Source organism: Triturus cristatus, chromosome 6, assembly GCF_964204655.1.
Source record: "Triturus cristatus chromosome 6, aTriCri1.1, whole genome shotgun sequence".
Lineage (NCBI taxonomy): Eukaryota > Metazoa > Chordata > Amphibia > Caudata > Salamandridae > Triturus > Triturus cristatus.
The window spans coordinates 298,342,774-298,370,655 of NC_140589.1; the positions used below are offsets into that span (position 1 = coordinate 298,342,774).

The following is a 27,882-nucleotide window of genomic DNA, read 5'->3' on the forward strand; positions in this document are numbered from 1 at the left end:
GTCGAGCGCGTTCCTGGTCCAGAAGTAGGCCGTGGTTGCTATTCCCACTACTTTCTGGTTCCCAAGAAGGGCAAAGGGGGCCTACGCCCTATCTTGGACCTCAGGAGCGTCAACACTTTCCTCCGGCAGGAACGGTTCAAGATGCTAACTTTAGCTCCGGTTCTGGCTGCCCTCGACCCTGGAGACTGGATGGTAGCGTTGGACTTGCAGGACGCCTATTTTCACATCCCCGTCCTGCCAGCCCACCGGCATTACCTGCGGTTCACGGTGGGCCAGGAGCACTTTCAGTTCACCGTGCTCCCCTTCGGCCTCACCAGTGCCCCTCGGGTGTTCACGAAAGTGATGGCGGTGGTCGCAGCTCATCTGCGCAGATCAAGGGTTCCAGTCTTCCCCTATCTCGACGACTGGCTGTTGAAGGCGGGCTCGCCCCAGCAACTCGTCTCCCACCTCCAGACTACGGCCGACCTCCTGCATTTGCTGGGGTTCTCCATCAACGTGCGAAGTCCCACCTGAGTCCCTCCCAGAAGCTCCTTTTCATCGGAGCGGTTCTCGATTCGGCGCAGTTCCGCGCTTATCCTCCGGAACAGCGGGTCCGGGATATTCAGGCTCTGATTCCCATCTTTCAGCCTCTATCCTGGGTTTCAGTCAGGTTGGTGCTGCGACTTCTGGGGCTGATGGCCTCCTGCATCCTGTTGGTGCATTACGCCAGGTGGTGCATGCGGGCTCTGCAGTGGGACTTGAAGTTTCAGTGGGCCCAGCATCGAGGCAACCTGTCCGACCATGTCTTGATCTCGGAGGGCACTGCGAAACAGTTGCAGTGGTGGCTCACAGACCGCGATTGGGTTAGCGGCAGATGCCTCTCCCTACCCCAACCGGAGCACGTAGTAGTGACGGATGCGTCCCTCTTGGGATGGGGGGGGCCACATGGGAGAGGCGGAGATCAGAGGACTCTGGTCTCCGGCGGAGTCTCACCTCCATATCAACCTTTTGGAGCTGAGAGCGATCCGGCATGCACTGAAAGCCTTCCTCCCCTCTGTCCGGTGAAGTGTTGTGCAGGTGTTCACAGACAACACCACCGCCATGTGGTATTGCAACAAACAGGGCGGGGTGGGGTCGTGGACTCTTTGTCAGGAGGCTCTGTGCCTCTGGACCTGGTTGGAACACCAGGGCATCACCCTGGTGGTTCAACATCTGGCGGGCTCTCTGAACGCCAGAGCAGACTAACTCAGCCGCCGGTGCATGATGGATCACGAATGGTGTCTGAACTCGGACGTGGCGCAAGGTCTCTTTCTGCAGTGGGGAGAGCCTTGTTTAGTTCTATTCGCCACCGAAGAGAACGCGCAATGTCAGCAGTTCTGCGCGTTGGAATTATCAAGGCAGCACTCACTCGCAGACGCTTTTCGTCGCGAGTGGAGTTGCGGTCTGTTGTACGCCTTTCCGCCTATACCACTTCTGCCCAGAGTGCTGAAGAAGATTAGGCGCGACCGGGCCCAAGTTATCTTAGTGGCTCCGGATTGGGCACGAAGGTTCTGGTATCCCGAGCTACTCAGTATGTCCTCCGACACGACTGCCTCTTCAGGAGGACCTTCTGTCGCAGCAGCAGGGGACGGTCCTCCACCCAAACCTGTCCAGCCTCCACCTCCATGCGTGGAGATTGAGCGGCGGCAGTTGATGCCATTTGACTTGCCTCCTGAAGTCTGTGATGTCATTCTGGCAGCCAGGCGTCCCTCCACAAAGACGGTATACGCCTGCCGGTGGAACAAATTTGTGGCATGGTGCACAGCAAAGGCTGTGGATCCCCTTTCCGCCCTCTTTCTGAGGTTCTACTCTTTCTTCTTTCCTTGGCCCAGCAGGGCTCTGCTTTGGGCACCTTGAAAGGTTATCTTGCTGCGATCTCTGCCTTCTTACGGCTTCCTGATCAGCCTTCTCTCCAAGTCCCCTGTTGTTTCACGTTTTCTCAAAGGCATTACTCACATGTTCCCTTCTGTCTTCTTCGTAATGCCTCACTGGGACTTGAATCTTGTTCTGACCTTTCTGATGTGCGCTCCTTTTGAGCCTCTTCACAATTGTCCCATTTGTCTTCTGACCCTGAAGACTGCTTTCCTGGTAGCTATCACCTCGGCTAGACGGGTGAGTGTGCTCCAGGCTCTATCATCTAAGCCTCCCTTTATTTCTGTTCATCCGGACAAGGTTGTCCTCCGGCCCCGTCCTTCTTTCCTACCGAAAGTGGTGACCCCATTTCATCTCGGGCAATCTGTCACGTTGCCAACCTTCTTTCCGCCCCCGCATCCTTCAAAAGAGGAAGAGAGGCTCCACCGTCTGGACCCAAAACGGGCGCTGTCCTTTTATTTGGACCGCACCAAACAGTTCCGGGTGGACGATCAACTTTTTGTTGGATACGTGGGAGCTAAGAAGGGGAAAGCTGTACACAAACGGACCATCTCGTGGTGGGTCGTGTTGTGTATTAACCCCTTCAGTGCCCGCCCCTTTCCCCGCCCTGTGCCGGCCGTTGTATTAGCGGGCGGGGTTTATGACGAGCTGGTCTCGTCATGGGCACAGCGCAACCGCGGCCCATGACGAGACCAGCTCGTCACGGGCATTGAAGAGGTTAAAATGTGTTACTCCTTGGCAAAAAAGGACCCTCCTGTTGGTTTGAGGGCCCATTCAACCCGGGCCACAGCGGCTACTACTGCCCTGGGCCGGGGAGTTCCCTTGCGGGACATCTGTCAGGCGGCGACGTGGGCTTCCCTGTACACGTTTGCCAAGCACTATTGCCTGGACAGTCAAGTCCGGGGAGACGGCTTCTTTGGCCATTCTGTTCTCCAGGATTTTCTGGTGTGATCTTGGTTCGCAGACCCACCACCGGGGTTGGTATTGCTGGGGTATCTAATCTAAGGTGAGGAATCTAACTAACGTGTTTCTTTCAGATGAACAAGTTACTTACCTTCGGTAACGATGTATCTGTAAGAAACATTAGTTAGTTAGATTCCTCACCGACCCCCCCCCCCCCCATCCTCCCCGTTCTGCGAACTGACATCTAGGGTTAAGGCTATCCTTTTCAGGGCCCTAGATTTTTTGGCACCAGTGTCGGGTCTCTTGCATGGCTCTGCGTTCCTGGCGCAGAAAGCTATTTACAAGAACTGACGTCAGCGCGCGAGGGCGGCGTCTAAGTACTCCGACGACATCATTCCGGCGCACGACGCCGACGACGAACGCGGAGCCGCAGACGACGCCTAGCGACGCGCAAGGGGTATTGCTGACGAAAAATATTTCCGGATCCAGCCTGACGCCTGGGGATATTCTAAGGTGAGGAATCTAACTAAAGTTTCTTACAGATACATCGTTACCGAAAGTAAGTAACTTGTTCTTATCGCTGAAAATAATTTAAAAGTTGCATTAAATAGTCAATGGGGGAATCATATTTACCTTTACATATCCTCTACAGCGGTTAGTGTTCCCTTGAGGATTAATGTATTTTTTTTAATTATTTTTACATGGACGGCATTATCATATTCAGTTTATCTATGTGATACCTTGAATGCGTGCTATTTGCTTGGAATTTCTCATAGTGGTAAAAGGTGATCAGATTTATTTGGCACTTATCACCTTTTTGGTGTTGGGTATCGACAGAGCACTGGGAATGCTTAGAAGTTTAATATGCTCTTGCCATAAAAATAACAAATAGTAATACAAAATCCATTATATACTTATATTGGGATCACTTCCTCCAAGCTGGGATGGATCCTCCAAAGCTTGATGAGAAAGTTTCTTTGAATACCGCTTTCACAGTTATTTTTGTATGCGATTCTCGTCAACATATTTAATGATAACCATTTAATAACACATTTCTTTACCCTGATGTCACTATTCCTTGGCTTCTCCTTTCAGCAGAATTCCTAGATAATAGGCAAACTCAAATTGTTGGTGAAGATTTGAAAGTTTGGCTTTTCTGAGTGCATGTCATGGAGTTGGTTTAGCATTCTAGGGCCTGTAAGAGAGGTAAGCAGCTGACTCCTGCTTTTTGGAAATGATGCTGTGACAGGGGTTTCCCCCCCCCCCCTCCCCGCACCACACCTCCCCCCCCCAAAGAGAGAAGTGAATGTCTCTCTCCCCTGCCCTCCACCTCTCCATTTGGGTAGTGTGACATCTGGACCTAGCGAAAACCATGGACTCTGGCCTGCAGTGGTCTCTCGCTGATTCCCCGGTGCGAATGCACCTCAGGTGAGAAGTAGAGACTCTAGGAGGCGCCTATAACAGGACCTCAAGTGCTCTGCATCGCCCTGAATCCAAAACATGGCTGTAAATAAATTGATGCAGAAGTTGCAGAAGCGAGATCTTAAAGAGGTAAGTCCTTCGGAAGGCTCACTCTGGCAGCGTAAGAAGAGGTTCTCGGGTCAATTAATATTCTCCATGCTGACATGACTGTTCAATCGGAGGCCAGAACATAATCCATGAAGGTCATCTAGTCGCTCATGGAAGCTGAACACTGTGGAACAGACATTGACAACAGAGGAGTCTCATACTGGTTTGCTGTAGTGTTTTCAAGGCATGGAAAAGGAGGCCTTGTCTGGAGATTTTAGGAACTCTGTGGTGGAGAACATCTTAAGGATGGATGTGAGGAGAACCCTCTTGTGTAGTCTAAGTCTTGCAGCTCGATTTATTTGCAGGACCTGGTAAGTGTAGTTGAGTGTGCCATTAACCCCTAGGGCTGGCCTGTAATGGTGCCTCAGAGTGAAGTTGCTAGGGGGGACGGGCTGTGCTGTGTGTTCCGGACGTCTGAGAGTTGCCTACTGGATGTAGATCGATGATGAAGTTTTGGGAGGTGACACTCCTGAGAGCTATGATGTTGATTTGTTTCTAGCTTTGCCACTCAGCTTGTCCTCCTCGTATGTTTTGGATCCGGTTTTTGTGATCCGGGGTCCTTTCAGATGAACTTTCTGTCTTATAGCTATATTTCTTAAATTTATATCACTCCGTTTCTAAATGTCCTGGAGTTTTGATACAAATTAGTTTTTGTCCGCTGTGAATTTGCTCAATTTAACAGTGTTTCTAAAAGGTGTGCCTCTGTGTGCAGGATCTTCGACAAGACTGCCTAAAATGGCAAGTGGAAAAAACCAAAATGAGCACCAAGGACCCCTGGCAGTACTTTCACATGGTTTAAATGTGTTTCATTTTGTGGCATATTTTGGCTTCCAACATTCTCTTGATTATTTGTGATAATTTATTGACTTCTTAAATGTATTTTGAGTGCCTTCTTATGGCCAGGACCCGCTTTTGTGTGTTATTAGAAATTCAGTAAAAATGCTTTCGAAAACCCCGGCAGAGTGGAAATCCTTGCGTCCTCAGAGCCGTCCTCGCGGTGGCAGGACTGCATTTTGGGCTCTGCATTTCATAAAAGTGATTAAAGCAAAGCATGGTTTAGAAAAGACCAGGTTGTTACCCGGAAGCAGCCGAGAGAGGTCAGACAGGCCTTGCGTGTTCTCGGCTTTGTTTGAAATCTATGTTTTTGTTCAGCTTATTTTCTTGTTACTTTGACTTTAATTTTGACCTTGTTTTGTCTGCGGAGTAGGCAAGGCAGCCTGACCTTTTCACCTTGTGTGATAACTCTTCATTTTGAGATATACACGGCTCTAGTTTGGTGTTACTCTTTCCATTTTTTGTTCCCTGGTGAGGCGAAAAATGCAGCATTTTTCCAGCTTTGTAATGTTTTGAAATGGTTCCAATAAGAAAGAACACTTCATGTTTTCTGTACTTAAGGATCTACTGGACATAGAGGTGACTTGCTCCTCATTGATATACCCACAGTGCCGCGTTGTTCTTTTTCTAATTTCAGACACATTCTCATGATATTTACTGTGAATTTTTGATTCGGGAAATTGTTCTTTATCATGGTAATTGTGCGAGTTGTCATGAGTTTGTTATGCTTCACTCGGGGTCATTTTCTGTTCATGAGCATCCCTTGGTCCTCATTTGGAAGGCCCCACACTCATGTTTACTTCCAGCATGGTTTCCAGATGTCTTTCTTTCATGTGTGTCAAACTTAGTCATTTCTGTCTCTATGAACAACAGCATCCGAAGCCGAAGAAAAGAACAAGAGAAGCTAAAAAGAACAACATGGAGCAATTGGCGAAATAAAAGCAAATAGAAGGCAGCGAGACAAAGGGAGACGAGGAAGGACTAGACAGTGGAGCAAATAGGAGGAAGTAACAAAGGACGAATGGAAATAGACGGCATAAAGTGGGCGGGGAAGGGCAATAAGATAGAATAAGCAGAAAACTATGGTGTAAGGAGAGAAAATATAGATTAAATAGGGGAGCGCTATAGATGAAGCTAGGAAATAAAATTAGGATGAAAGGGAGAGGGCAAGAGTCGTGGGTATGCTGAGAGAATAAGGAGCAAAATGGAGAGAACAAAATGGAAACCTGGAGCAAATGAAAGAGCTGGAAATCAGAAAATAAGTATCATATATAAACATATATATCAACACAGCGTATACTGAGAGTCAAAAAAGAACAAATAAAGGAAAGCAATAAAAAAATGCAAATACGAGGAGCCAAGATGGCGACCGGAGCAGTCGCTTGAGCGCCCGGCTCCGTCGGCCCTTGGCCTCGGACTATCATCCTGATTCCTATCCTTGCCGATTTTCGAGGTGCAACGCGTGCGACGACGCGCTGACTGCGCCGCCGCTTTCCCGAAGTCTTAGCCCGCCCGGATGCCGGAGTTTTTGGTGCCTTTGTTCCCCGCCCTGGACCCTTGCTCTACTGTGGCCTCGGCCGGCCCCCTGGAATCGTTGCAGTCACCGGACCCGCTGGTGCAAATCTGAGCCCGAGGTCCCGATCCCGCCTCACGCCACGCACGGTCGCCAGAAGAGCCGGGAGAGAGACGCCCGGACACCTCCTGTACCCTGCATCTGATGGGCTGGAGCCAGAGGGTAAGCCCCGGTGTGGCGGGTCTCCTACCCCGCTCTGTGGACCACGCTGTAGAAGGCTGCAGACCCCCTTCTTCTATGGTCTAGTCGGCTGCAAAGAGAGCCTGAGGGAGGGGAAGAGACTGCTGGCTTTCACCTGTTGCGGCGCAGACCTGTTGGGAATTGCCTCCTTGTCACGATCCCCCCCCTGGCCACGGTACCGTTCAACGGTAAAACATGGCGCTGATTGCCTGCTCGCTGCTGGGGGGTGATGCTCCGGTCTCGCCCGCTGCCCGCTTCGCCCTCCCTCTACCAGACTCCAGCTCCCCAGTGCCGTCCCGGATTGCTGCCGTTGGGGGGACGCAGCTTCCGCTGACATACGGCTCCGTTCTGGCTGCCCTGCGGGACTTTCGTCTGCAATTGTGTGTCGGCTTGCAAAAGCTGAGTGAGCGGTTCGACTCTACACTGTCTGCTGCGGGCCGTGAGCGCCCCGTTTGTGATCAACAAGACGTGAGTCTGCCAGTGCTGTGGTCCTCCTGCGGGGAAGCAACGACTGGGTATAACGGTGCTACACTGGTGTCTGCATTTGGCTTTCCCGGCGCTCAGGATCAATCGCTCTCCTGCTCAATGGCAGATACTTTGTTTCCCCGGTCATTGCTGCCTGCTTTGTTGTTGCCTGCCTCACCGTGCCCGCAGGAGTTTCCAGCTGAACTACACCTGGCGACCTCGAGGAACTGTTCACGGTGGCCTACGACTCCTTTTATGTGGAACTCATGTACTTTACAAGCCAGGTCTGGATTTTATATGGTGTGCAAGGGGACCTCAATAGATGATCGGCGGCCATTTTGTGACTCTACTTCTCCATCTTCTCCCAAGTGGCCATATTGTCTTTGTCTGTTCGGGATGCGGGGCATTCACGAGGGGGCGGGTCTAATCGTACGCCCGCGATCGGGCCAGGGCTAGATTACTTTCTATCATCATGGCTTCACGGCCGGGCTGGACTGGGACTGGAATTGTCTACTTATGTTGTGCGCACTCGTCGCGATCTGTCTGCCTTCATTTCCGTGGTGTTACATGCTATCTTCCCACGACCGCCTTTGGGTGTAGTGGGGTTTCAGTGTGTGGAGGCTTGGTTGGCCGGTGGTGTCGGGCGCTCCTGAGGATACGTGGGCTCCTCCCCGCCTCCTTTCTTCTTTCTTCTCTTAGTTTCTTTACTCTATTCCTACTTTCTCTCTCGTCTATATTTCGGGTTCATTGGGCGACAGGCACTATGCTGGGGGGGGGGGGTAGGCCATAGCCTCCGCATTGGTGTAGGGTGGGGGGGTAATTTACTGTTTCTTTTTTAGTTCTATGGGCCTCTTTCTTTCATGTCTCTGCGCTATACTTGTTTCGATTCGGGGTCCGGGTGTGGGGTGGATTGAGTGGGGGCGGCTTTTAGGGGGTGCGTATTTACTACTGTGATGATCCTGTTATCTAATTGCATCGCCTTACTGTATGAGATTTTCTATGGCTGTTTTAATGATGCTGCTGCTCTCCAGTGTATGAAGCCGACTTGCGGACTCGAATCTCCTTGTTTCTATCCTTTACTGACTTTTTTCCCGATAAAAATTTTTTTGAAAACCTTAAAATTAACCTTCACTTCTCCTTCCCCCGGTGTCAAGGATCCCTCCAGTGTATGAATCCTGAATCGTTGCTAATCTTGACCTTGACGCACAGGGGATGTATTGTTTGTCTCTGTGCTCAACCGTATTGTGGCCGGCCTGATGGTTGTAGGCCCGTATTTGTTCTTTTACTATGCACAAATAAAGGTTTTAAAAAAAAAAAAAAAAAAAAAAAAAAAAAAATGCAAATACGAAAAAGATTGTTTAAAACAAATAAGAGGGGAAGAAAAAATAAGACAATGCAGGACTTTGGGAAAATATAGAATACAAAAACAAAGAAGAGACAATAATGACGAAATGAAAGTGAGTTAAGTCGAAGGAGACAAGCAGACAACCATATACAAAAGCAGCCTGAGAAGGCAATTAGCAAAAATATGCAAGAAATAGAAGAGAGCAAGAAAGATAAGTATTGGAAAAGGTGCAGATGGAGTTCAAATGAGAGAAAGCAAGTAGTTAATAGTGAAATAGAGTAGTGTGAAAGTGAACAAATACGTGAGAGTAAGAGATTTAAAGAGTCACGCTGAGTTTGTCATGTAGGTTCAACTGCGAAAAAGTTGCATGTGGTCTGGACTGCCAACTGTTATTGAACCAAGTTGCGTACATTAAGGGTGTTCAAGTGTGTATGTTATAATTGCTCAGGTGTAACTAGAATTTGTAAATTGTGTTCATCTGTTATCAAAGTGTGTAAATTTTGGGATTCACTTGTGTGAGCTATGGAGATTCATCCCTAATCAAATTGAGAGAGCTTTGGGGGTCTGTAAGAAGTTGGGTAATTGATTGAGTAGGGTGGAAGCTCCACTTGGGCAATAACCACAATGCTTGTCGGGTGGAATAAAAAAATCACTAAATAAACCTTTGCTTAACCCTCTGGTAGCTTGGCACAAAAGCAGCCAGGCTTAACTTAGAAACAATGTGTACAGTATTTGTGCAGCACACAAGCAGTAATAAAGTGAAAATACAACCCAAGAAAAATCCCAAACCACCCTAGAAAAATTGAGTAAATATTTTTATAATCACATTTTATTTGTTTAGAGTTGACAATTACACAAACTGACCACACCCGCACAAATTCCCCATGCAGTATTCCCCGGTGAGGGCGGACAGTTACACAAGCTGTCTTGTCAACCACTGTGAAAGTCAGTGCTAAGCCCGGAACAGGTCCACTATCATCCCCATATATAGGCTTGCCTATGTGGGCAGCCCCATGCCAGATAAATGGGCTATTGCAACTTGGAGCATCAGTATGTTGTAGAATGCCTTAAAAGATTCTGGGAGGGCGTGTGGCAGGCACATCGAGCACAGTCTGTCATGGCCCGTCTGCCCGCTTTCCATAAACATGTGGAGGTGAGGTATGTGACTTGTAGGTAGTGAAGTTGAATAGTCCGCAGACTAGCACCCGTGGAGCTATTTCTGCATCCCTCCAGTATGCCTCGTCTAGTGGGCCCACCCAGGCTTCTCATTTCTGTTTGAGAGGGACAAATTTATCGGGGGGAATTAATTATTACAATTTATATATTTGTGAAACCCCTCCTTTACCCAGTACATCCTTGAGCAGTTTAGCCTCAAGTGGGATGTATTCGGGTAAGCCTGTAAGATCCTTTCTGTGGGAGAAGAGTACATGTCTCAGTTGCAGGTATTTGTGAAACTATGTGGTGGAAAGTGTGAACTGGATTTGTAATTCATAGAAGGATTTTAATTAAGGATGATCCTTGCCACATATCTTCTCCTTAGGTAATTCCTATCTTGTTCTATGTATGGAATCCCTGTGGGCATGTTACCCGTTACCCCCTCAACAGGGGGGGTCTGTTAGGTGATTAGTTTCTCATGACCCAGTTGTTTTAGAGTAATGCGCCACACAGAAAATACCACTTTGGTGGGCTCGGGGGTGTGGCGAGGGAGAGGGCTCCCATATAGCATGTGAAGGATATTGTCAAGGCCCAAAAGAGCGAGCTCCATCTGTAGGCCGGAGTCCACCCCATCCTCCGCAGAGCCAATCGTTGATTACTAATAATTGAGAGGCCCAGTAGTAGAGGCGAATGTCTGCCATACCCATGCCTCCGTCATACGCCAATAGGCATCATTTGTCCCAGGCAATACGGGGAGGCCGTTCAGCCTAGAAGAAGGCTCAGATCAAGGCTGTGGGGTCTTGGAACCAGGATGCATGTATGTGCTGTGGGAAATTTTGAAGGCTAGATTGAAACCTCGCCAAGATGATAATTTTCACTAGGGTCACCCTGCTTAGAATCTGAAATGGCAGGTTTGCCCAGGAATTGAAGGCTTATTTAATTTTAGACAGGAGTGGGGGGAGATTGACGGACTAGGGCAGGTTCCATTAAGAGGTCCAATATGTTTACCTGGTGCCAGCTTTTGTGTGTGGAGACTCCCTGTCCTATTCCCACATCTGGTTCTGGAAAGTTCTTTCCCTTCCCCTGTCAAGTCTCAAAACTTTATGGGATGACAAAAGACAGGGCAGGCCTGGTGTCAGATTTCTTTGTGTGTGCAGGAGGCAAAGCCCTTTGAATTGTAAGCGGGGCTGGGTACAGCCCTTAGTGGGAAGAGTATGCCCAGATTGGGTCCTGTGCTCGCTGTGCCAGTGGATTCAAACTAGCCTGGCTGATGAAGGGTGATGCGTAGAAACCAGTACCAGGATGCTTGTTTTCCGGTCCTGAAGCCCTTTCCTACCCACCCTGCCATGATGTTCCCATCCTTTTCACACCTAAGCCCCCTTTGTGTTACTGTCTGGAAGCAATACACAAACCCTATCATTAAAGCCATTCACAGTCATGCGACCCACTACACCGGCAAAAACCATTAATGGCTGGGACAAGAAAATGCTAACTTTCTAAAAGTCCTTGTCCTGAGTAGAAACCCCCAAGCAAGAGGGGGTTTGAAACATGTTGACTCCAGCTAATGGGTTAAGACACAAACAGGGTGTGCCACGACGGAATATTATACATTTTTTCTTTCCCCGCACAGACAACACCCTTCAAAATGTGTAATCCCATAGCGTTTGACACAGGCAGGACATGAGGCAGAAGCCTTTGTTAATTAACTTTTCATTGTCCGCCTAGTGTAATTTGAAGAAAAGACTGGTCTCTTGTATTGCATTATATATTACAATTGGAATATTTAGCACGTTTTTTATGGATTCTTATTGTTTTTCACTGTGTTGTATCACAATTGGTTTATGTATGATTTCTGTGTAAGTGAACACTATAAGAAAAACTTTATTGAAACAAAGTGTTACCCAACATATGACATGAAAATAATGGCATAATCTCGTTTTCAAATAAGCGAAAAGAAAAGTGAAATAAATCACACGGACCTTGGAATTGTAGTCTAAGGTCGCGTTCACTCATTCACGTGTCATGAATGTTCTATCTGTACATCTTGTATGTTATATATTACTATAGTGGTCCAGTCCAGGTAGTAAAAAGGACCCAAGCCTTTTTTGCTTGAACAAATTTCTAAAAATGGTATTTTCAGAATTCTGACTCCCAATCCAAAGTTAGCACTTACTAAATGTAATAAGAAAACCCAGTGTTAGTCAATGGGAGAGATAGGCCTTACAGCAGTGAAAAGTGACCTTACACCAGAGGTCTTCAAACTTTTGTCGGCCGAGCCCCCCCCATCTAAACCTTTTTACACGTCGAGCCCCCCCCACCACCACCTGATAAAGTTCTGGAATCTGGTACTCTGCATCATTGATGGCCATTTCCTCCTGCAGAGCCCAGGTTGTATAGGGCAAATAATATTAAATAAAGTAAGAATATTTAGTAAACTGAAGTTTTTGTAGTGCATGTGCTTATTCTAAAGTTCAAATAAAAAGAAAACAATTAGCACAAAAAATTTCATTGGTGCTTTATTTTTCACATAAAACACAAAATTTAGGATAGATTAGCAAAAACACTCCCAAAACACAGGTGTGGGAATGCATGTTTTTCTCCACAGAGACAATGTGTGGATGGATTCTTGCTCCTGCCATCCTTAGGTTGTGCTCGACTTCCAGTCTTGAGCAGTGCCTGGAAACGGGAGTGCTCACAAAATGTTGGAATATATTTTTTTCAGTTTAATATAGCGTGAACTTGACTCAAAAGTATTGGGGCACTTTACAGGAGCATCTTTTACATTACACAAGCACACTTTCATTTTTTGTAAGCACAGGGAGATTTAGTGATTTGCCCAGAATCACAGGATGTTGAGCAGACATCAAGAATTGAACCAGGTTACCCAGCTCTACAGTCATCAGCTCTGGCTGTTGTGCCACATCCTTGCCCCTAAACAAGATATCAGAAAAAGAAGTTCCACAAAACATGCTTTCTGACACAATTAAAAAATCCATGATTATGTGGAGTATGGCCAGGTGTTGCCATGTCAGTAGGAGGCCAGCCACAGTTTTCCAAGAAGGCCTAGGGGACATTTACATCATACACATGTGATATAAGTGATTCAAGAGGATATATACATCTTTATTCTCTAGCAGCATCAAGAGTCAATTTGTTAGCATAGTTCGCTTATAAAGAAGATTGCCTTCCAAAGCTTAAGAAATAGCTGCACAAGAAAACATTTAAATTTGGTCTATGAAAAAAGTGAGGAAAGATGGTAGGCATACTTGACAATATTTGTTATATTAGGTTTGTGGACTCCGCTTTAGGGATTGGAACATGTTAAACAAGCACCAGAGACTTTAATCAAGGTCAAATTCCTTTTTTGTAAGTTACTGGTAAATTAAGTGATTTTGCCCAGGATCACAAGATGTTGAGCCGATACCAGGACTCGAAACCAGGTCCCCAGATCCAAAGTCAGCACCTATGGCATTAATGCCAAATCCGCTCCTCCTTGAAACATCCAACGTTTCCACTAGTATTGGGACGAAGGGGAAAGGAGCAAGGCTTTAAAAAAATAATATAAAAAGCTCTTCACTCTTACCTGCCAGAGAATGGAATCTTCAGGAAGGATACAACCGTTGTAAACTCCTTGCAGTGAAACGTACTTCCGACGGGGGAAGCAACATGGGGCGCAACTAGACCTGAACTTCGGGGGGGGGGGGGCGCAAACACTCCCAGCCAGGGTTGGCCCTAACACTGATCGCTTCAGCACATATTGCAGCAGCAGGCAACGCTTCCGGATTTAGACGTCACATGGATCGAGGAGAGCTCCAGTGGGCAGTCTCCCCTGTGTGCTGTCCCATTTCAATCTCTGCCCTCCCTGCAAGTTTCAACAGCAGCTAGGGCCGTGGGGTCTGATTGTATTGCTGAACACTGATAATCCGTAGTCTTCCTTTGTAACTCACCTCCACACAGACATGGCTGAAGAGCATGGGTACTGAGGCAAGACACAACAGTAAGATATGTTATGGACACAGATTTTATCATGTGTGAATTGACAATATCTGAATTGGTGGCGGCAGCCATGTCAAAGGCCTTAAAAAACATACAGGACCTCCTGCCTGACCAGTTTTGACCTGCAAAGGGTCGCAGTTCGGACACACCCTGTGGGTGCAGGCGGGTCCCCAAAGTGTGGATCAGAGTTAAGAAAAATCTGGAACAAAGGCATACTCTGTTGACAAGTTGCAGTTGCGAAGACCAGAGGGATGAGGTAGCTGCTGGGCCCAGTGTTGTATCTTGACCAGATAAGGGTGTCGCCCATAAAGGGGCTTCTGACTAAGACCTGGGGATACAATTGCCTTCACATCAGGTGTGCAACGTCCATAGGGCTCAAAGGGCTTCAGCGACCTCACCCCCCTGGCCCCCAAACCCACCCGTAGTGTGTGTCAGCCCCGACTGAGACAGCTTCCCGGGCACACATACACAGACAGTTTTGGAGCTGCCAGCCGCACCTGAGTACTTCACAGGTCTTTAAAAGACCATTTACGCGTTAATGAGGCTTTGTTGTTTTTCACCCCTCCTTAGAGCCCCTGAATCTCCACTCTTCCTATTGCTGGAAGAATTAGACCCTCTCCCACTCTCCACCACCTCCGAAATCGTGTCGCCTCTGGCCTTTAAAGACCTGTGTCTCTAGACACTCAGCCAAGCCCCCAGCAGCTGGAGCTGCAGCAGCCCGGGCTGACATACAGGACTGGCGCCTGAAAGCAACAATAGAAGGTGAAGTGCGGGCCCCCCCTGGAGGGATGCTGCGCCCCCCAGGGGGGCGCGCCACACAGTTTGAAGACCTATGCCTTAGACGTTTTTCACTACCAGGACATGTAAAACTTACGTACACATGTCCTACATTTTTAATACTGTGCACCCTACCCTATAAGCCTTTCAGGTTCTACCTTAGGGAGAAACGTATAGGTATTAAAAGGAAGGTTTAGGCCTGGCAAAAGGTTTATTTTGCCAGGTCTAAATGGAAGATTAAAACTGCACCACAGGCTACAGTGGCAGGCCTGCGGTATGTTTTAAAAGGCTACTTTAGTGGGTGGCACAATGAGTGCTACAGGCATTTAATTTAGAGACCCGGGGTACAAGTTTGAAGGAGAGAGAACAAGCATTTTAGCACTTTTTCGCAGTGGTATAGTGCACAGAGTCCTAAGGCCAACAAAAACGAATTCAGCACACAGGAGTAGTGAAGGAAAATGGTTTGAGGGAATACCACTCCAAGAATGTCAGGGCTAACAGGGTTCATTTGTAATTAAAGTGAATGTGTTTTAGGGTTCAGCGGTGTCATGTGATTCCGCCTTTCTAGTGAAATGCCTGTGAACAGGATGGTGTAACTTGGAAAGATGGTGTTCAGTAGTAGCTTGTCCATCCCTAAACTTCTTCATTGTAGTCATTATTATTTATACTTTTTGCCCTGTCCTTGAAGCAATACCTAACTTACTTAATAGAGACTGCTATTTTCTTCACTGCCTAATGTTATGTTATGTTAGGGAGATTTGTAAAGCGCGCGACTCACCCGGGGGCATCTCGGCGCTAACTTAGTGATAAACTGATGGAGGAAGTCGGAGTCGAAGTTACCCGAAGATCAAAACGGAAAAGCTTTCAGTTGTTTCCTGAAAATGCTATAGGAAGTACATTCGCGTAGGTCAATAGGCAATTGATTCCAATAGCGAGGGGCAAGGTATGAGAAAGCCTTTCCACCAGTGCGAGAGAGACTTATTCGGGGAACCCTTAGAAGTCCTAAGGAATTTGATCTAAGGTTGCGAACCGATACCTGTTTGGTAAGCTTCCTTTGGAGGTAGAGGGGGCCTTTCCCTTTAAAGGCATTATAGGTGAGGCAGCAGATCTTAAAGTTAGATCGCTTACTGACCGGTAGACAGTGAAGCTCTCGCAGCAGAGGAGCTGAAGGGGAGACAGCTGGGCGATTCAGAATCATTCTTGCTGCGGTATTTTGAATCACCTGCAGCTTTGTGAGCAGCATCGTACCTATTTTAGCCAGCAGTGCATTTCCATAGTCAAGGCGACTGATCACCATGGCCTGGACCAGGGTTCTGCGATGTTTAATGGGCAGGTCGGGCAAAATCTTACGCAGGAGATGTAGGCTATAATAGCAGGAGCTAGAGACAGCTACTATATGGTCTTTCATAGACAATGCATGGTCAAGTTTCAGTCCCAGGTTTTTCACCGATTGTATTGGAGAGGGGGGCGGCTCCCAGCTGGGATGGCCACCAGTCATCCATCCAAAAGGTTGAGGCTTTCCCCATTAACATTACCTCGGTCTTGCTTGGGTTAAACTGAAGACAATTCTCCGTCATCCAGTTAGAGACGGCGAGCATGCCTGCCGAGAACCGGATTTTCTAATAGCCTAGTAGGGCTTTAAGTCTACTGTATGACTGTGGGTTTCATTTTCGATACTATCCAAAGGTCCTCCCTCTTCTGCCTCCTAAGGGGATTTTAAAGCCCATACAGCCTCATAGGGTTATAGTTAAACCTCTTGATGATGGTCTTTACTGCCTGAGGTAAGTATTTGATGTATACCTACAATGCCTAATATGGGTTTAGCTCTATCCGTTGCCTGTGTCTGCATTGGTGCTTCTCTGTGTGTACATGGGTGCGCATTCACCCGCTCATGCTTAATATACAAAAGCCATTTGGGTTTTTCAATTCCTGGTTTATTTTGTGCATCTTAATTAATATGTAAGCTCCTCTGAGTAACACAAACCGTTGTTATTGCTTCAAATGTATTTCCGGTCATGAATATCAACACATTATAAACATAGATGCACTTATATGTTGTCCAGGTACTTTGGATTTACCTCTTCCTGGGATTTTCTTCTAACAAACCTTCAGAGAGAAAGCGGGTTATTCTTTATTTTGAATGTGACACTTAGAACACATTGTGTTGGTTGTGTTCTTTAGTTGATTTAACCGGGTATGTTTAAATCGTGTAAAGTAAATAAACTTCTGTCTGCATAATTGTTTAAGAAAGTCAGATGTTTGCTGCATTTGCTGATCTCTAAGATGTCTGTACATTGAATCCATCAAACCTCCTGAAGTGCTTCCATGATTACTGTGAGTGTTGTGTTTTCTTATATTGTGCTTACAACGCTTTTTAGACCTCAGACTTCTGTCTGCCTTACTTTGTGGGGCGAATGTGCCAACACACTATATTTGCCAGGGTTCAGGACATGGCATTGCTTTCTATTTTTTACCTTACTTTCTAAGGAAAGGTTTTGTGAATCCCTCTGTCAGAGGGAGTACAATTTCTCTATATCATTCAATTAATTTGGAAGTGTTTTAGCTTAAAGAAACTCAGAGTATACTCGTGATCAAGAAGATTGGCCTAACCTCACGGTGTGATCTTCAGCAAACCCCTCCCCTCACTGTGCCTCGTTTCCCTGGTTTGCTAAAAATGTGAGAATTTACACAGAACTACATAATTACCTGCACATTTACATTGTATTACAAGTAGAAAAAGTTGATTTCGTTTTTGTAATCAAATACACATTTTATTGGATGATGCCTCAGAGTAATGCAATTTACAACAGTTTTATTAAATGGCAGCAAAACGGTCTCCATCCTTTGTACATTTTCCCCAAGTTGACAATCTTTGTTGGATACATTTTATATAAATAAGCAAATCATCACTGTTACGATGTACGTTCATTTTGATATTGCTTCTAGTCGAGATGTTTTCATTACATACTGAATAAGTGAGGTTTGCAGAGAATATGATGATCTCTTTGGGATCTCCAGCATCAGTTTAACTAGATAGGCAATTTCTATTGGCTGCTCTCAGCACTCAGAAACTGCTGAGATTCAAGGAGAAATAGATGGCTTTGTAATAGTGTCTGTCCAACAGCAGCAACAAGTCATTTTAAGAACACTTTGCTAATTAAATATCCAGCAGAAAACAGGCCTCAGTGGTCATCTCTTTAACGAACATAGCACTGGCTGACGTGTTTAATCTCCGTATGGCTCTGTCGGCCTTCTGTTTTTTAACTAGAAGGACTGAGAGAGTGATGCATCTCCAGAAGGACTGCATGTAGCCACATGCAACCAAGGTATATTCTGCGAGCTTTAGCTAAAGCCACAAATTGTTGCATTTAGCAAATGTGCCACACACTTTTACCTTGGAACCACTGTCAGTAATTGCATGTTGAACTTTACACATTACAGGACTTTCACTAACATGTATATGAATGTGGACACCTTGTCCATTTAGGTAGAAATTGTCTAGCCTTTGCAGCAGTGGACTGTTCATTGACTTCACTGCACTGCAGCACTGTGAACTGGTTTGAAGAGGTTTGTGCTTCATGGAGCTATGGGAAAAGAGTTTACTTGTCCAGTGGGAAAAATTGAAAAGAGAGCTTGTTTTCGGTCACTATAAACAGTATGTCCTGGGCATAAGTCTATGGGAATACCACGGCACTGAAAGCTTAGTTCAACGGTTGCTGCAAGGTGACAAGAAAGCATCCGCTATGGCTGTTGCTGGGAATGCCCTCGAGCTAAAGAAATAAAAAAAAATTGAAAGTTCGCTCGAGATGCAAAAGGGCCGAACTGCCAATATGTAGTCAATCCTTAGTAAAATGTTACACTGGCTTATCCTTGACCACGAATTTTATGGAAAAATAACCTGACAAAAACTCCAGTATATGGCCAATGCATAATTCATCGGATGAACAGTTGATCCCTTGAAAATACTTAGCTGCACCTAGCACCTCAACCTGACTGCTTCGCGTCTGTCTGTGTAATGAGAACAGAAGTGAACTAAAACATGGAACCTGCATTTCGAGTGTCCATGTTTTCCAGCCACCAATGGTGTAACTTCCAAGCTTCCACTTTTAACATAATTGTGCTTGTTTTTGCCACTCCTTCAGATGTCTAAATTCCGATCTCTGATGTGGTCTGTAGCGTAATAGTCCAAGGAAAATTGATTGCACCTATAATGCGAAGGCCCACAACTCTATTTCCCTGATGGGATCCATTGGCTCCCAAAGCCAGTCTTTTATCTTTATTGGTGGTGGATCATACCTTTTTGCAGAGCAAATTGGAGTTTGATTGCTTTTAGAAAGTTACCCAGTAGTGGATCTGACATCCTTGGCATGCCCCCCCTCCCCCAACTTTTAGCTTCCATCCTCCTTTTTTTGCTGGCTTTAGCACTCTGTGCACATTACCACTTCCAACCAGTGCTAAAGTGTGTATGCTCCCTCCTTTAAACATAGTGCAATTGGTTTGCACCAAATTGGCACATTTAATTTGCTTGCAAGTTCCTGGTACAGTGGCACTGCATGTACAACAGGGCCTGTAAGTTAAATGCTACTAGTGGGCTTGAAGCACTGATTGTGCCACCCACTCAAATAACCCTTTAAACATGTCTGCCATTGCAACCTTTCTATGCAGTTTTTAAAGTACTATTTCGACCTGCCAAAATAAACTTTTTGCCAGACCTATACCTTCCTTTTTAAAGCATATAGGTCACTCCTAATGTAGGCCCTGAACAACCCAGAGGGCAGGGTGCTGTGTATTTAAAAAGTTGGGCATGTGCTGTTAAGTTTTCCTTGTCCAGGAAGTGAAAAACTCCTAAATTTGTTTTTGATTCCTGCAAGGCCTGCCTCTCCCATAGCATAACATTGGGTTACATTATTACATTTAAGTGCTAACCTTCAATTGGGAACAGGTGGATGGGTCGATTGTGGTGTCTAAAAAAACTGTCATTAAAGGCCCTCTTTAATGGTAAGGACGGATATTTAATTACAATTCTGAAAATACCACTTCCAGAAAGTTAGCATTTTCTTGCCCTAATCATTTGGTGCCTGTAGCCTGACCCTGGGTCACATGACTAGGTGTAGCTGGCAGTTGGTCTTTGTGTATTGCTCCTAGACTGTGAAACATAGGTAAGATAGGAGTTGGCAGGATGGCCCACTCTGAGTTAATGACAGAGAGGAGCCGTCAGCGGGTCTGTCTAAGCACTTTCATCAAGGGTACTCATATTTTGTGACCACAAACCAGCTGGGGCCAGGGCAGAGAGGAGTGGGGGGTGGATAGAAACCTCTAGACGTTTCGTCTACAGCAAAGTGGGCACCAGGTATACAATTTGGACCCAGCTCTTCAATACACATCTAGATCTGTGGGAAAACTCAGAAGAAGGACTACTGTGCTGCTCTGCAAGAAGGAATGCCTCCCTGCTGCCTGAGTGAAGGCCAGAACCTGCTTCTTGAACTCAGGACTACAAGAGTGATTACAAGGGGTAGTTGGCTTTCCTTCAGACCAGAGCCTTAGGGACAGAAGGCTCTAACCACCTTGACCTCAGCACCTGGACTCTGTCTGATGTGAGTGGTGCCACCCTAGCCCTGGAGCCTTGGAAGTTGCCATGAAGGTGCTCTGGAAGACCAAATGTGGTCCCAGCAGAACTGACATTTCGGAGCTGCAGCCCGAGGCATTGCCAACCAGAAACTCTACATTAGAGCTACTGCACAACACATTACCTCACTAGACTCCGCATCAGGACTGCTGCGTAGTTCGTCTTCAGCTCATGACTTAACATCGCCACCTACATCCTCCAAGAACCGCCACTGCGTGAGGCATCCTCAACACAGGCCTTCTCATCACAAGCCCCTTGCCAACAGGAACCTCATACCGATGCAGGAATACGCACCGCAAGCTCCGCAGCTACGTTGGAACCATCCTGTGCATGACACTTCTTGTCGCAGCACTTCGCGTCGCAAGCCTCTTGTCGACGGCATTCTCGACCTTGACGCAGGACCTCGTAATTCAGCTTTGCAGCTCCTCGGAATCACTGCTGCATGATGCATCCTCGAAGTAGGACTCCGCAGTGCTCCACAACGAGAATTTAAGGTACCCTTGATCAGCAGACCTAACTGTGTCCCTGCAGCAGGCCTGTGTTCCATCATAGTCGGCCTGACCTCGTGACTTTGTCCTGGCTCAGTGTATCTAGATACCCACGGTTAGTAATGTGTTCTTTTGGTGCTATTTTCACTTAAATCTTTAAAAATTGCATATCTTCTATTCTACTGATTGGGTTTTTGTCGTTTTGGTCTTGAATTATTTATTAAATCTTACTCTATTTTTCTAAATCGGTGTGGGATTTTTCTTGTGTTTCAATTTATTATTGTTTGAAGTAATTCATAAATACTTTACACATTGCATGTAAGTTAAGCCTGACTGCTTTTTGTGCCAAACTACCAGAGGGTTAATCACAAGTTAATTTGGGCTTGCTTCAAACTTCACCGTATGAGATAATTGTGGTTGCTGCTTGAGTAGGGTTTCACCCCGCTCGACCAGTAACCCCTTTTCTCTCAAAGTCACCCCAAGATTGGATATTACCTGAATACCAACATAATAACATTGAAAAAAACGAAACTGATCTTGAGAAGAATTCTTATAATTTGAGCACGTTCCCTTCGTGTCTCTTCCATCTGTAACATGGAAATCATGTTGTGGAGATCTTTGATAATGCGGACCTCTCAATCCCTCTCTGCCTCTGCTATCAGTTTGAGCTCCTTTGTGAAAGGCAAAGAGCCAAAGGAGAGATTGAATGGAAGCAGAGACAATTTCCTCGTGTGATGAGCGCATTTGAAAAGCAGGAACCTGCAATGGCCTTTAGGTCTAGATGCAGAGGACATTCACATTTTTTTTAAAAACTTTTTTTAATTCGTTTTTAAGTTGCATATTAAGAGAACAACAACAATATGAATAACTTTGCAGCAACTCTGGACCCCAGAATTCCTTTGAGTATGTCAACCAAGCACCCCCTGAATTTATACACAAATCTCCCTGCTGCAGCAGCAAAATCCATCCCCCGGGCCTATTCAGTAAATGGCGAGGCTAGTCTCGAGCACCTGTATCCGTCCCTTTTTGCAATGATGATGCCCAGCCCAACTAACATCTGGTATGATGATTCCCCTAGCATGCGTCCTGCAGTCCTAGGAGGACAAACTTCGGGGACTGTTTTGCTTACGATCTGGGAAAAGGTAGTTCACATTCCCTCCCAGTTTGCTTGGGTAATCGAGCATTTCCAGACCATGTAGAAAAAGGTGTCTGCTGGGTGTTGGTACCCTTGCATTGTAGTGGTAGGGCACCCGTCATACTTTGTAGCTATGAGGGACTGTAGTATACACAGTGTTAGTATTTCAACTGGAGGAAGAAAAGTTGCATTGAAATTGACAATGTCCTAGGGGCCATTTTGGCCTCTACCCAGTCATCCTCATCCCAGGGGCCGACATTGCCCTCCCATCTCTCCCTCAGTGTGGTCATGGGGTCCGGAGTGTTATTGACTAATGAGCGATAGAATCAAGAGATGCCCTTTATGACTAGTCATGATCCCAGCAAGTGTGCCTCTATATTGAGGAAGGGGTTCTGAGGAGTCGAGAGACGCTTCAAGGTCATGTCGCAACTGTAAAAGGCAATACAATTACGTCTTGTGCATAATTTAAGTGTCCACAAGGTGTTGAAAGGTGCACTTAGATGTGTCCATCCAGATGACCCACCCCCCCTCCAACTCCCCCTGTTGAGATGCTTATAGAGTCCCACGCCCGGAAGCCTAAGCCAGAACCCGGTCCATTGCCAAGTCATAGCGGTCAGCACCCTGTGCCACTCAGTCCATCACAGCGCTTGGTGCCAACCAATCAGAGTTGACCGGGTAGCTGGTTGCAGGGACGTTGCGTCCGTCGATGAATCTGAGTGTGCTATGGCGCTCTCACGAGTTCCACCTCTATGGATTAGTCGTCTCGGTCTGCAAAAAAACAGCCAGGGATGGGGAGGAGATTGCTGACCCGAAGTATAGCTGTAGATCTGAGAACCCCAGTGCACCGTCCTATGGGTTCAGCACACATTTACGAAAGGAGATGTGTGGCTGCTCCCATCCCAAATAAAGTGGAAAACATTGGATTGTATTGTGTGGAAGAAGGAGGGTGGGGAGGGGTAAGAGTAGTTCTGCAAGGAATAGAGAAACCCCGATAACTCAGGGATTTTGAACAGCATCACCCTACCTGCCACGTTGAGCGGGAGTGTTGCCCAGTGGGCCATATCCCTTCTGGCCCCGACAACCAGAGGCGTTACATTGAGGTCCCAGGCCTGCTGTTTGAAGAAGGCGACGTGCATCCCTAAATATCTAAAGTGGTCAGAGGCCCATTGGAGAGAGGCCGTGGCCTTGATGTCCTTGTGTGAGCCTTGGAGGGATATATAGATGGATTTGGGCAAGTTCACTTTGAGGCCTCGGCATAAATTTATAGTATGTTTAAGAGGCTTGAGATTGAGCTCTCTGGCTTGCTTATGTAGGTCGTCTGCGTACAGCGAGACATTATCTTCACGTCAGCGAGACTCAATTTTCACGCCCATAGGCTATGGAATCCACAGAGTTCACCGTTTCGCCAGATCCATTCCCCAAGAAGCTCAATGGCAAGCATAATAAAAGGGGCTACAGGGTTCAGCCCTGCATTGTGCCTCAAGTCACGGGGAGAACCTGGAAGGTTATCCTTTTCATGCGAACTTTAGCCAAGGGCCCGGAGTACAGCGCCTGGACCCAGCTGCACAAGAGGGATCAAAGTTTTTGCGTTCCAAAAAGCGGAACATGAATAGCCATCAAACCGCTTCGAAGGCCTTTTGAAGTCAATCAGGTGCTGATGTAAAGTGCTCTGATACCTTAGGGTTGAGTTCGCGCTTTATAAATGCCTCCCCATCCTCCTGCCCCCCCCCCCCCCCCCCCCCCCAAAAAAAGATGAGGGCTCAACGGTCCACGCTGCTCTCTCGGGTGATCGCATTATGTACCCTCTGAAGTATTGGCACTTGCTGCATTCTGGCATGAACCCGTTCTGTTCAAGGTGAATTAGTGAGGGGATGATTTTCACCAGTCGGTTTCCCAACACTTTGGCTAGAATTTTAGATTCCATTTTTATAATGGAAATTAGTCTGTACGACCAGCAGTCTCCTGGGGGTTTCTGTGGTTTCAGAGTGACAGAGATTACGGCCCCCAGAGGTCGTAACAGTGCTCACCCTCCTTCAGTGATAACTCGTACAATGTGATCCAGGGGATGGTTAAGAGGGAGGCATATTTTTTATAGACTTCTAGAGGCAAGCAGTTCAGTCCCGGCGACCTTCCCAGTGGGAAGTGCCCCAATGGCCTCCGCACTTTCTGTTGTCGTAATGAGTTCCTCAAGGTTGCCGTGTCCAGTTTCTTTCTGGCGAAGCGCCAGCGTCCTCAGGTCCACCGGGTGTCTCAACTGGGCGGTAAGATTTGCATCATGGGCCTCCTCCGCCGAACGCAATTCGTGTTTGAGGGGCACAACCTCCTCGAATCTGCGAGTCTGGACAGCTGTCTTATAAGACATTATATGGCTACAGAGGATTGCCTTCAGGGCCTCCCACAGCGTGGTAGGGGAATGGACTGAGTGTTCACTGAGGAATTCTGTAAAGTCCGCTTCTGTCAGCCAACATGCACAAAGTCACCAGTGGCGTATTTGCTGACATCTGCAGGACCTGAGGGCCAGGATGATTGAAGCGTGTGTATGTCAGCGGGCATGGGAGGATGCAAGAGTCAATGAACCCAGCCGCATCCATGGAGCTTATGAAGAAATAATCTGAGTAGAGGAGTTATGAGAGTGGGAGTAGAAAATATATTTTTTAGCCTGGGGGTGGCATACGTGCCACGTCTCGGGCTGGGCCAGGGAGGAGGCCACCGCCGCCATGTCAAATGTAAGGCATGCAGAAGAGTTGCTGGAGTCCATCAGGGGGTCCAGCACAGAGTTAAAGTCTCCTCCCAGGAGGGTGGGACCTGGAAGGACTTGAAGGAGTAGGGGGTGAGTGCCTGCAGTGTAGGGTACACAATTGTGGGAGGGGCGTAGACTGAAACAATCATCCAGTGAATGGCCCCCATATCACACTCCACAAGGACGAAGTGGCCCAGGGCATCACAATGGGACCTCCTGACCAGCAGGGGAAGCCGTTTGTGTGGTACAATGACAGTGCCTCAGGATGGGGCAATATAGCAGGCATGGTGAACCCTGGTGTAGCTCTGTCGTTGTAGGAATGGACCAAGTATTGCTTCTGGCAGCCAGTGTCCTTCAACTGGGCACACATTTGTAACACCCTTTTTTGTATTTTGTTTTTTTACTTTCCAGCGCGTGCATTCTGTTCATTGCTTGCCCATTCCCCTCCACCACCTCACTTCCGTTCGCTGCATGCCCCTTCCCCGCATGCCATTTTTCTGTTCGCTGCGGAGCTTTCCCCCTCATCATCTCTCTCCTATCCTTGCTTGCCCATTACCCACCATGGCTAGTTTATATTGCGCGAACTGGACTGGAATGACTTAGAGCCCTCTACATGAGCGCCTGGTACATTGCACAAGGACACATACATGATTACAGGCACTGGGAGATTAAGTGATTTGCCCAGAATCACAGGATGTTTTGCTGAGACTCGAACCTGGTTCCCCAACTCCAAAGTCAGCAGCTCTGGTTGTTACGCCACAACCTCTCTATGCTCCATGTTCCAGTGAGCTATACTTTGACACATTGGTAACTGCACTGGTCATTTGTTCAAGAATATAAAGTGCATAGTAAGTACAGGGAAAATACAAATATTAACTTGTTTGTCCATGCATAGCTTTAAGTAAAAACAAAAGCTTGCCCCGCAGTGCAACATTTAAAAAAACACTGAGAAAGCTAATAGATCTTGAATAGGCGAAACCTATTGGCTTTGCCAATGTTTGTTTGATTATCTAGTACTTTGTTTTTTTTGCTTCTAACATCAAATATTCTGTTTTTATCTAGGATGGAGTATTTAAGATGAGCCTTTCGCCTAATGGCTCTCTTTTGGCGGTCATTCATTTTTCAGGAAAGCTAACAGTCTGGAGAGTTCCCTCTCTAAAGCTTGAAGCTTGTTGGGATCAAGTGGATCAGGTATGGAGAGACATATTGGCACCAACCACATTTTGATATTTTCTTGTCCCTACTAACAGTAAAATCCTCTGAATGCTACTTTTCCCCATGTATTTTGTTACGCTCAATTCGAGAACTTGTTTCTCTATTTTTTATGATCCTTACCTTATGTTGTATGTCAGGTGCATGCTCTCTTTATTTTGCCTTCATGAGGACGGCTTCACAAGCCTGCTTATAATGCTGAAGTATGTGTCCTGATTTTGCCAGTCGTGTGTATTGATTTGATGTAAATATCTGTATATTTGTTGAATTTTTGAGCATGTATATATGTATTTGATATTGAAAGTAAATCTACAGTAAAAAGCTACAATGGTTGGAGGTCTAGTTAAACCGAGATGGTCGGCGTAGGGACTAGAAGATATGATTGACACAACTGATATCAGTACATAATTGCAGAGACAGCAGTTGCAATACATGCTTGAAGTAGCAACAATGCTTATTACCAGAGCAGTCTAACTCAACTGTGAGACTGTACAACATTATGCCTTTTTTACAGCACATTCCAATGGGATACTCCTTTCCACTAATTGCTAATATTATGGCTCTTCTAAGGGTAGTGCCTGGATCTCAAAAGTTTGAACTATATCTTCTGACCAGCACCAAATGGAAATCTTGTGATGACAAGTCTGTATATGGCAAAGCATGTCCATAATATCGGTGCTTACGTTTGTGCTTGTTCTATTGCTTTGTCGACACCAGGATCCGGAGGTTGCTCACTGTGTTCTGGCATTTTCCTCATTAAACCTAAAAAATATTTGTGGCCTAGTGACTGTGGAGTGGAAGACTTTTTTATTTTAATAAACTTTTTATTGTATAGAAAGTTTGGCACAAGCTTAGCAAACAGTACATAAAGACAGTATATCCAGACATCTTTGTTTTTCCAGTCAACGGCACGGTGACTTTACAGGCATCACAACTGTGGACAACTTCCCATCCCTCAAATTCCAGCCTCTCCATCACTCCCGTCTTCAGAATCCCCCTCCGCCCACATCTCAGGAGGCTCGCAGATATATCCCCTGAATTTGTTCCACGCCCCCAGACTCTGCTCCATTTCTTCGGACGTCCTCGATGGATGAAAACTGCCCTCTCGGCCATCATAGTAGTGTCTAGATCTCCACACCATGCAGCGAGCGTTGGTGACTCTATTGCGCCCCATTTCTGTGCGATGTTGCGTTTCGCTACCAGTATCCCCAGCGTGGCCCATTCCTGCAGTGGGCGCGTGAGGTCGTTTGGTTCCTACACATTTAGCAAGCATCTCCTGGGTTCCGGCATCGACACCTCCACCGCCTGTGATATGGTCCTCATTACTTTTACCCAGTATTCCCTGATCTTAGCGCACTCCCACACCGTATGAAAGAATGTGCCTACCTCCCCACAACCTCTCAAGCAGTATGGGTGCAGCACTGACCCTATTGTGTGAAGAGTTTGTCTCGTGTAGTAGGTTCTGTGTAGGATTTTAAGTTGTATTAATTTAAGTTTGGAGGGTATTCCCACCTCCCGCGGTGATGCCAACGCCTCCCGCCATTCGAATTCATCAAAGTCTCCCAGATCCCGGGACCACCTCTCCCTGAGCGCTACATGTGGGTCGGGTAAATTGTTTATTCATTTACGGTAGGTTAAGGAGGTCGCCCGCATCGGCATGTAGTCTGTCAGCAGCCTATCCTCCAGGGGGGTCGCCTCCGGAACCGTGCCGGACGGCAAGACCGCCTGCAATGCATGTTTGATTTGCAGGTATCGAAAAAGCTCTGATGGTGCTAAGTCATACTGCGTCTGAAGGCGCTCAAAGGGTATCACCTCCCCCTCGTGCCATAAGTCCCCCACCGTGGATATGCCAATGGCATCCCATTTGTCAAATCCTTTGCACTGTTTTAGGCTGCCCAAACGTTGTGTTTCCCATAAAGAGGTTAATTGGGTTATCTTTCCTTTCCAGCCCAGTTTGGCATGTGCCTCATACCATAGGTCGACCGTCTGTTTGG

At 46.7% G+C, this 27,882-nt stretch overlaps 1 protein-coding gene across 2 annotated transcripts in view; it reads left to right on the top strand.

Annotated features, from left to right (window-relative positions):
* The window catches only part of NBAS (NBAS subunit of NRZ tethering complex), a 2,067,161-nt gene that overhangs the window by 491,188 nt on the left and 1,548,091 nt on the right, over positions 1–27,882 (top strand). For both annotated transcript variants that reach the window (XM_085610668.1, XM_085610669.1), the window contains exon 12: positions 25,739–25,867. In XM_085610668.1, the coding sequence (XP_085466794.1) occupies positions 25,739–25,867 (129 nt within the window). The remainder of the gene's footprint in view (positions 1–25,738; positions 25,868–27,882) is intronic.